Here is a 13908-nt window from a genome sequence, read left to right as displayed (position 1 = left end):
TGCACGCAATGAGATATAAGCTCATTAAGGGACCGTGTTTTTCGATTTTATAGCTCACTTTGAATTGCCCAAAGTGTGCAGAAAGTGATTGAAACTAAACACACGAGTAGGTCTTCACCAAGCTCTAACTTAAGTGCTTTTGGTGATACCAAGTAGACATGTAAACATTTTGCAGAACATAACCTTCACAAGATACCTAACACAACATTCCTAGTCTTTGGACAGAGAAATTAATTTGTAATAGGTACTCTCAACGCAATGATCAAATATTGACAATAAATTTTATCAAATAATAGTTTTTCTTTGGACCGACTATTATTCACATGAAAACACATTATAATTTCATACATTTATCATCACATGTACAATATTATTTAGCCAAATTGGGTCTTCCTTTGGACCAAACACAATTTGCATAAATAATTTCATACAAAAATCTATGTCATTTTAAACAAATCAATTTTCACAATAGGGATTACTTTGACAATATATCGTGTCAATCAATTTAATTAAAAAATTATTAGACATGCAAATAAATGGGAATGATATGTTACGAGTAAATTTACACCCAATGACGATAGCAAAAAAAGTATAAAACATTAATTACGACAAGTAAATACCATATCTTTTTATTATATTTAGCACTATCATTGATTTATACTTAAAACACAACAAGTAAATATTACATCCGTAAATAGCACTATCACAAATTTATTCTAGCATCACTAATAATCTATATCAATTAACCAATAATGCCAAAAAAAAATTGAAATCCAATGCAATAATCCATAACAAGAAGTTTATGGCATCTTTATGTATACTTTCTTGTTTTAGTAATTCCCAGACTTTACAATAATAAAAAACAATTCATGTAATTGCGATGCAGCCGTATGCCGAAAAGGAAAAAGATAAAAGTGTAAAGGTACAATATGTGTTTGTATCCACCGTAATGAGTTTTCTTTCAAAAATCTTAAAGAAAAACAACTTTCGTAGGGCTTCCTCCAATATACAACAATATATAATCACATTTAACATAAGCAGAAGAAGCTGTGTATAAACCTAAATACGATGCTGAAAAAAACACTCAAATTCAAACCAAATATCCAATATGGAAATATCTAAATTTACGAACAATTAATATGTGTTGTTCAAACAAAAAAAATAAGGTTCATATAACCAAAGTGCTGCAACCTACCCTTCGGCGGGGGGCGCAAAAAGGCCAAAATAGATAGGCCAAAGACGTTTGTCTCCAAGAGAGAAAATGAGCGGAGTTGCCACCAACGTTTATTTGAGGAAAACTCTAGAAAAACCAAAAAGACGAAGGTCTGTGGATTTTGAAAATGAGGGTTCGAGAGCTGTTTACGCACGGGGAAGGTATTAGTACCCCACGCGCCTGGCACAAGGGACGACAACCTTTAATCGAGTGTGCAAAACATGACTTCAAAATTGTGTATTTTCCCTTTTATATTTTTTTGTGTATTTCCCTTTTTATGTTTATTATTTTTTTTGGAGTCAACACGGGTGTTGCCTTTGCACCTATGTATCCTCAGGTGCGATGAGGAAATCAGACCTACGTAGTTCTTTAAGTCTAAAATTTTGTGTGTTGCATTGATTTTATCTATTTTGAAAGATTGATTTTAATTGCGAACAAAAGTCATTTAAGGCATTGGACCTCGAAACGATGTTTTAAACTTTTGAAAAGCGGAGAGAATCGTTAAGGTGTTGGACCTTGAAATGATCTTCTCAAGTTTGAAAAGCAGAGAGAATCGTTAAGGCGTTGGACCTTGAAACGATCTCTTAATTTTTGATGAAATGAAGAAGTTTATGAATTGGTTTTATTTTGGTTTTTTTGTTTATTAACCTTTAATCCCTTAAAGATAAATTGCGGTACTAACGATCGGTTAAAACTTACTTTACTAAAGAAAAACGATTACCGATGATAGGAGAAGGAGATGAAGATGCATAAAACAATAAGAGGGCCCCTAAGGGTCCATAGAGTGAATTCAAAACTTAAAAATAAAAAACTAACCGGACGAAGAACGAAGAACAACCGAAGAATGATGTAGAAATCGATTACAGTCGCGATTCAGCGACATTTTAGCTTCTTTTTCTCTTCTTTTCTCTTCTTTCTCCTCAATTCTAGACCTCTGGATCTTAGAACCTCTTTCTCAGTCTCCCTTCACGCCTATTTATAGCAAAACAAGACATTTAGGGTGAAGGTAGCTCGCCCAGGCAAGTTGTTACTTCATTCTGAAGCAACCTTGCTCACCTGGGCGAAGCTGGTTACTTCACAATGAAGTTATTTTGGTGGCCCAGGCGAGTCAGGGGTCTGAAAAAGTGTAAAAATGATCCTTTTGCCCTCTCTTTTGAGTATTTTCCGCATTCTTTTTCGAAACGTCAAAAAACCTTACGGATTGTGCGACAACTGGGGTTAAGCAGCTCAATTCGGCTAGCAAGAATCAAAATGTTAGCAAATGAAGGTCCCCGGACGAAATTAGAGTATGACACAAAGCAATTAAGGTATAATAAGAATCAAACAACTTTAAATCCCAATAATCTAACAGTAATAGTGGCTCTGATACCAGTCGTTGGAATTTTAGGGGATCCATATAAAATATCAATAACCACCAAGAACACATTATATTAAATTATCAAGAAGAGTTTTATGAATACATTGATCCATAATGATTGATTAAACAAACGTAGCAGAATCTGGAGAACAATCACAAACAATTGATTTAAAGATCTTCTTCAACCAAATCTCCTTATTCTTTATGGAACTTTCTTTTTCTCTTCAAATGGAGACGGGAGAAACTATTTTTTGATTTGGTGTATTCGAGACCATAACCGTACCTCAAGTTTTAAACCTATTAGGATCTTCATTATCCCCTATTGGACCAAATTGGTTTTCGCTCATTAAGCCCATATCAATTTTCTGATAATAATCTAATAGGCTCACCAAATTATATCACTTATATCGAGTCAATAAAAAAATATAAATATTATAATATAATATATAACCCGCATTAATTAATTAATTATGAATTATAAAATTCCTAACATCTTAAGCCAAAGAATTTGTTGAATTACAAGTGGTAGATATGTATTACAAAAGGAATGAATTTGTTGAATATGAATTGAATGAAAGAGCAAATGCTGCATGTATTGCAGCCCCGATGGGAAGCACATCTTCATCAATGAAAAAGTAAGGACTATGAGCAGGATGTATGGATCCACTCTTCTCATTTCTTGTACCCACTAGAACGAATGACCCGGGTACCTTTTCCAAGTAAAATGCAAAATCTTCACTCCCTGTGAAGAGGGGTGCTAATTCTATGTTATCTTCTCCAACAATCTTGCTAGACACTAGCCGTGCTAGTTGGTATATTCTCACATCATTTGTGGTTGGAGGGATTGTGGGATGTTCATTGCCAAAGAACTCAACCTCTCCAGAGCACCTATGTACTTCAGCCTGCCCTTTAATAACCTGCTCAAAAGAAGTTACAAACAAATGCAAATCCACTTTGAGCAATCTCTTTCTATAGTGTGAGCTCATATCTACAGGGCAAGCTTAGGAAGAAAGTTACGTTTTTCCTTTTATCAGCAAAGCTCAGGAAGAAAGTAAAGTGCATAGGTGGCCCCTTTAAGATTTAGTGTGCATTTGGGGGAGCATTTGCAAAATTAATTATGAACAAAATTGAATTTCAAGTGATGTGATTTATGTTTGGATGTTGTTTTATTCTAGAAGCAAGTTAGTAAGAAAACTCAATAAAAAATTTTGGATCCTACATAAAATCCACCAAAACTTGTTTCACTTCAAAATTAATTTCTCAACATGAAATCAATCATGTGAAATTGTGAATTTTCATCTAAATTCATGTTAACCAGTAACTTAACATGCTTTTGGTAACTCAATGTGAATCTAAACACACCCACTTAATGGGTACATATTCAATTCAACAGCTCAATAAAACAATATGGAGTGGTCGTAACCAGACAAGACATTTACCTCTTCTATTCTTTTCCTCAGTCCATAGAAGCTCTTTTTGCTGAATGCTCTATAAGTACCTCCAAATGTAGCTGAATCAGGGATTATGTCATGAGCAGACCCTGCATGGATCATGGCCACAGAAAGCACCTGCCAAATTAAGATCTTTGTGTAAAGATTTGTAGAACTAACAAACCACAAAGAGAATCAGGCATACTCATACATACTAATTAATGCGCCAAAAGTTTCATCTTGCAATGTTTTTTTATACTATTGAATTTGAGAATTTGACTCCACCTGAGAATCTAAAGGATCAGCCTCCCTTGAAACAATGTTTTGCAAGCTGATCACTGACGTTGAAGCAGCCAAAACTGGATCAAAACAATGATGGGGAACTCCTGCTAACCCCCCTTTTCCATTGATCTTTGCTTTGAAGCTTCCACACCCGGCTAAAAATTCTCCTGGCCGTGATGCAACGACACCTGTGGGATACGCTGCTCCTAAGTGCAATCCAAGAATAGCCCCAACATCTTGAAGCACCTGTTCTTGGATCATGTCTTTTGCACCTGTGCCTCTTTCCTCAGCTGGTTGGAATATTAGAACAACAGTAGTCTGCAAAATGGGAAGGAAAAAGTTTTTAAAGGAAGAAAGACATATGATATATCCTAAATTCTTAATGTTAATTTTCCAATTCCACTTTACCTGTAACATGTCTTGCATTTCTTGCAGTATCTTTGCAGCCCCAAGTAGCATGGCAACATGTGCATCGTGTGCGCAAGCATGCATTTTTCCATCTACTTTGCTCTTATGATCCCAATCAACCATTTCCTGTTGGCAGGCATATATGTCAATCTAACCATCAATTACTTGCCAAAATTGTCCTAGGAGATTAGAGCATTGGTAAAGAATGTTATGCCCCCATTCTAAGCTTAGTAAAAATGTAGAAAGTATTGCAATGGGATATACTAACATCAAATGATCAAATTCTTTTATCTCATTTAATCTCAAATGGGTCGCTTGCAATATAAATAAACAAGAGATTAGAAATCTGAGCAAAGCTAGAGTAGTGTAGGAGGAGTAAGAGGGTGCTACTTAATAATAATAATAATAATAATAAAATTTCTTTAGAAGTTGTGAAAGGAAATTAACTGATTTCACCCTTCAGAACATTGATGGAATAAGGTGAGGATTTCAGTACAGATCTTAAATTAAAATTATGGCTACAACTTTCCAATACAAAAACAGTACTCCAGGTTTTACTTAGCAGACTTCAATAATAATAATCTTGCCACATTTTTCTTTTTCCACTTCTCAAAACGATTCTCAATTACATGACCAACAACCTCTTCAAAAATTAATTCATGAGCCATTCTGTTTCCTGTTTTATTTTGGAACAGTAAAATAACCCGCTGCATGTACTTCTCCGATTCAAACGCACACCAATACCCAAGTCAAGAGGATCATAAACACAATTGAACATCAAAGTAACTTCTTTTCCCTTTCTTTTACAATTTATCTCCACCCAGAAGAAATAACTAGTTTTTTAGGATCCTTTCCAATTCTAACAAAAAAATAATTACAAAACCAATCGGTAAAACTAAAACCAGCCAGAACTTCATACCCACTAACAGGACCATGCAGACATACTAATGATGTCCAACACATGTGTCCATGTAGCATCAACGGAGACAAGCTTGAAACAAAGAACAAAATAGACCTTCACATAAAAAAGTAACATAACATAAGACTGTGTTTGGTTTTTAAAATTGTGACAAACCTGAATTGGCAAAGCATCCATGTCTGCTCTAAGAGCAACAAAAGGAGGAGACCCAGAACCAATTTTTGCCACCACACCAGTCCCAGCCACAGGCCACTTGTAACCAACACCCAACAGGTCAAGCTCACGCCTTATGATAGCACTTGTTCTGAACTCTTCATATGCAAGTTCTGGGTGCTCATGGATTTCCCTCCTTATTCTCTTCATCCATTTCACCGTTCTGGGACTATTAGCTAGCTCCAGAATCTGCTGCTTCAGAGAAGAACTTTGATTCGAGAATTCATTATTGCTTGAAGGAGTTTGAAATGAGAAAGAGAAGCAGGTGGTGGGTAGGAACAGGAAGAGTAGGAGAATAAGTCTTAGATGATGGTCCATGTTGGCCAAGTGGTAGATATGAATGAAGGTGAAAAATGAAAAAATGTTTTTGTTATTATATATGAAAAAATGCTTGATCCTTGACTAGACTAGTAGATTTTATTATGTGCCACGTTAGAGAAAAATCCGACCATGCTTCTCAGTATTGGTTGGCACATCAATACTACTGCTTTATTCTTCTGGTAAAAGGTTATCGGATTTGTGTTAGTGATTTCGTGTCCTTACCGAACTGTATGTGTGATGCCAAACTTTTTTTTTCTTTTCCTAAGTTGGGAAAGGATAAATTTAGTTTGTTTTCAACTAGTACTAGTTTAGTGATTTCATTCAAAATTGAGGTTAGAAATTAAGAAATGGATTGGTTGGAATTCACGTGGACTAAATTAAAATTTATCTTAATTAAAATAATTATAGTGGTATCAATTATGTTCAATTATTATAAGTGTACTCTTGAGTACGTCTATTGGTTATTGGAGTAATGGAGTACAAGGGTACATTAATTGGGTTTAAATGTTTAATTCATACGGATTTATCCGTGATTTAATTCGATTTAAACTGATATTGGATTTAATTTTTTAATTGTTTGAATCAAATTCGATTGAATCTAATTAAGACTGGATTACAAATGGATTCGATAATGAATTATAATTTTTTTAATCGGATCTAATATATATCATATAATTAAATTTATTATTATATATAAATTAATTATTTAATGCAAAACACATTAATTTTTAGCTTATATATAGTTTATTAAAAATCATTCATGATTTTTTATTTTTTAAGTTATTTTTATTTGTCTTCATTTTGTTTATGTATTTCTATGTTAATTCAATACTTTATTTTATCTAAAATAAAAATATAATATTAGCATTGAAGTCATTAATTTTATTAGTTAAATATTATCATAATTTTATTGTTTTTTAGTGTATTTAGTCATTATATACTTACACAACTTCAAGTAAAAAAAAAATTATTGTTCTAAATTTTTTTTATAAAATAAAAAGTATTTTAAAAATATTTAGACACGATTAACCCAATCCAACTCATCTCATTATGATAGAATTGATTTGAGTTGGGTTTATAAAAAAATTGCATAAACCCAATCCAACCCAATCCATAAACCTAATCCAACCCATTCCATAAAATTATACATGGGTTGGGTGATAAGTTTAGTCAAACCCGACCCGACCCGTAAATACCCCTAGAGAGATGAATAAAAAAACTCATTTTTTAAGCAAGGACTTGAATTCCAATCTTATAGATGAAAAAATGCGATTCAAAGGAGAAATTTCACTAAAAGTTACTGGCCAGATTTATTAATGAAGATTAATTATCAATAAAATCAATGGATCTTAAAAATATTAAATAAGATATTTGAATTCAACGATTAGATTAATAAAATTTAATTTATACAAAAATTTGTTAACAGAAGAAAAATTCTACTAAAAGTTATATATATATATATATATATATATATATACACACACATGATATGTGTGAGGCAGAGCAGGTTGGGTACTACAATATCCATACCCGACCCATACCCATGTATAAATTTAGGAGTATATACTCATCACGTACTCAACCCCAATATCAAAGAAAATCATTCATCCAATGTAATTTTGAATATTTTTACAAATACTCAATAGGTTTAGATACATTTTGTCATCCCTAGTTAGATGGGCCAAATGTGAGAAATATTGTTCATTCTTTTTATTTTTGTTTATTTTTTTAATATAATTGCAACACCAAATTCTTTCTTGAAGTTAGCTCAATCTTCTCTCTTTTGTTCCCCAATTATGTTATTTTAAATCTCCAAGTGGAAGATTTCTACTCATAAAAATGTAATAAAAGAAAGAAAGAAAAAATGCTAACCAGTTAGCAGAAAGGGTTTAATGTTCCTATTAGATCAAATTGATCGGACTAATTAACACTCCTAAATATTACACAAATACCACCATCTTACATATTACATTGTTTTTTCATAAATTTATGTGAATTTATGATGTTATAGAAGAGTTCAAGGGAAAAAAATTACTCGTATGGAGAGACAAAATAAACCTTGCTTTCAAAGGAAATAAAAATATAACAAAACCAAAAGAAAAAATAAAATAAATAAAACTTCAATCGAGTCGTTACCTAATGGGTCTTCCTATGCCTTTTCACTGCACCAGAATGAGTTTAGGGTTTTAATCTGTGTACGTATTATAATAATGTTACTTATTGTATTTAATTTTATAATAGAATTTTGTATATGGATTTAATTTTGTTCTTTCTATTACACAAATGTTTTCACTCCATTTTGCAACTATGTATTTTAAATAATTGAAGAAGTTGGCCATGGCAATTAAAAGTCTATTATTTTAATTAATAATATATTAACATATTAGTGAATAATAATAACTAATAATATAAAATTATGAATTAATGTAACGGGGATGGATCTTATTATGTTAGAATTTTACATAATATTAGTGTAAAAAAATTGTGTTTACCATTTTTTTACAAAATTTTATAAAACTTTTATTCAATATTTTCAGTTTTTGACAAAAATTTAATTTTTTTTATTAAAAATAAAACATTTTTGTATAATAATCATAGCATATTATCCAAAATTCTTGTACGAAAATACCTAATCTCAAAATTTTGTGCAAATTGTTTTGTCTTTTGCCAAAAAGTTCGAATTGGACTACTAAAGTATGATAGTATAAAGGCAGATGATAAAGGTAAAGAACGGTCCTGGTGAAGCTGTCATATACGTATATTCCCGCTCTTGCCACTGAGCATTAGAAAAATCTTAAATAACATATTTTTTAATGAAATTTTTTTAAAGAAAAATTGAGTCACATTTTTTACTTAATAGATTTTTTATATAGTTTTTAATAAATTTTAATAAATAAATAAAATTAAAAAAAATTTTATTAAAAGATGTGTCATTTTCGTCAGCATTATGGAAAATATATAAATACGAAAGGAAGAGAAATTAATGGTCGAAAAAGTTCGTGAGTCAAAATTTGAGAATGTTGCTCAGTTGAAGCAATATAGATGACTCGACAAAAAACAAAAGGCAAAGAACTACTACTACATTGAGTTAAGGGTCTCTAATCTTCACAAAAGAAAGGGTCTCTAATAACTCAAACAAACAATTTTCTATATAAAAGCTAGCAACCATGCAAAAAAAAAAAAAAAACATTTTAACCACGCCAAAAGAAAGGGCAACTGAAATTTTAAGGTGCTATTGGGAGTTACGTTTTAAAAAGGAGAGAAAAGAGAGTAATTTTTTTTTATTTATAACTTTTTTATTTCTCTAAAAAATAAATATTCTTTACTTAATAGTTTTTATCAAAATAAAAAATAGCTTAAAATAAACTTAATGTCTGAACTTTCCAAAAACAAATAAAACTCGTGGATCATGTGTGATGCCATTTATCTTGTATGCTCTAACTTAAACCACATGCTTCACTTTTGTACCAAAAGATATGCTTCGACTTATGCGGCTCCCTTCAATTCTTTGTGGCTTACTCTTGTTGTAAGATACCTAAATAGCTAAAATATTTGTATGGTTCGACATGCGCTTACATGATTCTTGATAGCAAGTTGCATTTTTAAAATTACATATGTCAAGGTTAAACAAAATTATGGTAATCTTTTTAATCGAAATATACAAAAATAATTTTATTGTTGATAACATTCTTTGTCAATTAGCATGTGGATGATACTAATTTATAAAATGTTTGGATTCTCATAAAATTAAAAATAAGTCATATACTTATAATCTGTATTGGAGAGAAGGGGAGAGATTAAATTACTCCAAGAATAATTTTACAAGAGCTATTCTTCATTATAACTGTTGATTTTTTTTTAAATTTAATGATTAAGATTAACTACTCATTACAATCATTAGATTTTAAGAAAATGAATTGTGATGATGAAAAGTAATTCTTTCTTGGAGTAAGTGTGTGTCTATATATATATATATATATATATGAAGAGAGATAAAATTATACTTTGACAAGTTTTACACTATTTTTATAATTTGATATATAATGTGATTTTTATTGATCCAATCGTTGAATTATGTTTACATATTACTAAGATTGTCTATGTCAAATTTTTTTGAAATTGAACAATAACAAAAAGATAATCAAATAATATATGTTTTAATATATTTTGAAATGTATATATTAGATTAGTTTTAATATATATGAACGAGGTAACAAATGATTTAGAATTAATATGAAATTTTACAAACGTGATATATGTGAAATGAACTTTTAATTCAACTGTAAACTTTAAGAAAACATTATAATTGAAAGTTATAAAATGATGTAATAGTTGTGAAAGTTATATTGATGTAATCTTGATCGCTCCTTTTCTCTCTTGTGTGTGTGAGAATAAATTAAGGTAAATCCTATTGTTTTCTTTGTAATATAAGAGTAATTATTTTCATTAAAAAATCGTCATTACTCTATATTTGTGATAGGTATATATGTCATTGTACCCAAATAACTCACGTGTCGTTTTTATTGGAAGAGTCGTATTCACATAAGAAGACAGAAACTAGTGTTATGATTTACGGATGAGTGTTTTTATTTTCTAAGCGCCGAAACAGACTTTCACAGATCCCACGATTAAACAAATCATACGTGAGTGTTTTTATTTTTTTCTCTTTCTTTTTATGAGGTCCAGAAATGTGTTGTTGTTTAACATCAAAGAAATGTGTTAGTGTTAACTCGATGAATTTTGTTATGTATACTCTTCGGGTATCTGTAGTGTATCTTCGCTTTTTAGTTTTCTTGTGGATATATATAGCGATGAGAAACTTCCCGGGACCCAACCATGCTGTCTATGCATGTGCTTGGCACGGAAAATAAACACTTTTTTCTTAATTTCTCATGTAAAATTAGATATATTCTGCTGCCTAAGTAGACTATTCTTGATGGTGCTGCCCCATCACAACAGAAAGAGATGAAAATGAAAGTATACATATAATATGATATAATAAGCTCATCCGTATATTCTTAAAATAAAAAAAGTTAAAAAAAAAAAAAAGTTCATCTGATAACGGGAGATTTTTGTCTAGCTGTCTCCCTATTTTTTATATTAAGAAAAACAGTTTCCAACAGAACTCTGGGTTGCAGCAAAAAAACTTTGGGACTTGTTAAACAGCAGCTGCTTAATTAAGCACCATGCACTTAACATGCCACTGGGAGCCAGTAAATAGCTCTGTATTATTGATAAATAATGTTTATATATATATATGAAAGTGAATATAAAATGTATTTATGAGATAATAAATAGTTAACGTGTAATGATAGGAGCCATTAAAATATGAAAAATTTAGGTTTAGTAGTATTTTTTACACGTATGCTCTTGATTCTTTAAATTTGGGTCATTCTCCCCTTCTCCCTCCTAAATTGAAAATTATGTTTTTTACTCCTCACAATTCAAAAGATATTATTTTTTTATCCCTCTTTGTAAACGTTATTAGAGACATTGCATATGTGGCAAAAAATATTAGCAGTTTTGAATTCGTAATTGATGACAAATTTTGACAGTCAAGAATTAGTTTTGTAATCTAATTTTTAATTATGATTTTGCAATAGTTTTAAATTTCCAGAATCAAGTAAAGAAAAAAAAATGAGCACTTATATATCCTCCATCCTCCTATAATCTCTAAACCTCAAAATCTATTATGAAACTATTACTAGTCAAAATATTTTTAATTAGTCAAACGAATCAAGATGAAAACTAAGTCGAAAGAGGTTATTGTGATTTTGGATAAAGTGATCACATATGACCATTATAGGAGATGATTCGACCAAATTTTTGAAAATTCAAAGGGAACTAAGAAGATAAGCGCATCAGAGTTTGAAAGTGAAGCTAAAATCACGACCTTGTGGGTAAAATCATTTGAGAACATGAATATCCTAGGATCTAGGAAGTGGTTCTTAAAAAATCAGAATGAGGGAAGTGTGCCTCGCTGCTACTTAGCCAAAACATGAGTAAACTAGCTGAAATCAGTTGAGAGTGAAGGAATCATATACAAATGTGGTTTAGATTCAGTATTTTAGATTTTGCAATATAAATAGTTGTTTTAGAAATGCTTGTAAGGACCTTTGACAAAAACAAATCAATGCAATTATATTCCAATCTTTCTTTGCCAATTTTATTGTTTTCCTTTAAATTCAACCTTTACTTTAAATTTGGCCATAGTTCTGTTAAGCGTCACCCCAAATCAAGTGTTTTCTTTAGTAACTTCAGAGCTCACAAAAGGTCAAGAGGCAGATTTTTCCTCTTCACAACCAAATCACTTGATTCATCATTCAAATTTTGGAATCGCATTGAAGCAGTTATAGCATAATCCATTTTAGCTAACCATTAAGATTTCTCACAACAACAAAATTGGCATGTCCAATGGACAATGTGCGAGTGAATTGATCAAACAAAACGAGTCACAAACAAAGTTTTACCAATCTATGCATTTGTGTTCTGGTAAGACTACTACTCGTGATATTGATCAACAAGCCACTACCCTTGGGGGTCAAGTAGGCGCAAATGGTTATGCTAACCAAGTTTTTCCTGCAAAGATAGGTTTAGCCAAAAGGCCTCAAAATGTTATTGGCCACATTGGTTTGCTGAATGCAACTCCATTTATACCCCTTTCTAGGGGGGAGGGGAAATTAGGCCCTAAACGTGGAAGTTAACAATGGAGAACCCTCATATGTCAACAATGGTGTTGGTTAGGATCATATTAGTTTTTAGCCACTAAGGACCACCATAACACCTCTAATTGATCCAAAACTCTAGCCGAAGCCTGAGGAAGAATTTCGACATTCAATTGAAACTAATGGAGAGGCCCATGCATAAGAAGTCATATCCAAAGTGGGTAGGTCGTATGATGCATTGGCTGAAAGGGTACAAAATGCCATATTTCTCCATTTTTATGGTGAAGACAGTAAATCAACTGTCGAGCATATCGGCCAATTTACTACTCAAAGTGGTTAAGCTAGTTAGAATGAGTTTCATAGGCTACCACCTTTTTCTCTCTCTCTAACAAAGGTAGCTTTCACTTGTCACTCAAATTTACCACCAAATTTAGAGGCAAACTAGGCAAACATGGAGACATGCTTCCATGATTGATTTTGTAAGCCTCGGCCTAAAGTAACTACAACTAATTTGATGAACATGAGACAAATGATTGATAAATTAGCAATAGTTTATAGAAAGGTTTAGAAAGGCTAGAAGTCATTGCTCAATATAATTGCCAAAAGTAGAATGTGCAGTTATACCAACTGGGAGTATGCATGCTTAGCTGAGGAAGAAATTGGTAGCTCAAGAATATGGTGACCTTAGCCAATTAGCTTCTAAAGTGAATCGCATAGAATAGTTCATACATGCAAAATAATTGAGGAAAGCTAACAAAGTGTGAGGATCCCATTTGATTTCATTAGTTAATGTTGATCAAGAAAATGGGGAGGCCTTTGACGAGGAAGTTGAGAGTATGGTTACTAAGATATTAATAGGAAAACCTTATTTGTGTTCAGCTTTGAAGCAAGGGAAGAATACAGGTATTGTTGGGGATGGAAAATTTGAGTATGATAAAGGACTAGCAAATTTGGCTGAAAGAGGAACACAAGATCATATCTCCTGAAGAGTTAAAGAGAAAGAAATATTGCAAGTGACATAATTCATACAATCATTTTACAACTAAGTGTATTGTATTTCGGCGAGTAATACATAGAGCTTTAAAAGAAGGTCGCTTTAA

At 31.7% G+C, this 13908-nt stretch overlaps 1 protein-coding gene across 1 annotated transcript; it reads right to left on the bottom strand.

The window, feature by feature from the left end:
* Positions 1-3010: 3010 nt before the first annotated feature.
* Positions 3011-12509, bottom strand: LOC114397044 (IAA-amino acid hydrolase ILR1-like 4). Its single transcript, XM_028359176.1, has 6 exons — positions 12447-12509; positions 5766-6224; positions 4691-4816; positions 4286-4600; positions 4010-4138; positions 3011-3487 (listed from the first exon to the last, which is right to left on the bottom strand). Exons 1-6 carry the CDS (start codon positions 12507-12509, stop codon positions 3107-3109), a joined length of 1473 nt encoding a protein of 490 aa, XP_028214977.1. The 3' UTR covers positions 3011-3106.
* Between the last annotated feature and the right edge of the window lie 1399 nt (positions 12510-13908).

The sequence above is a fragment of the Glycine soja genome, chromosome 18, assembly GCF_004193775.1.
Source record: "Glycine soja cultivar W05 chromosome 18, ASM419377v2, whole genome shotgun sequence".
NCBI lineage: Eukaryota > Viridiplantae > Streptophyta > Magnoliopsida > Fabales > Fabaceae > Glycine > Glycine soja.
Note: the sequence above shows the minus strand (reverse complement) of the source record. Positions and strands in the feature narration are given on the sequence as shown.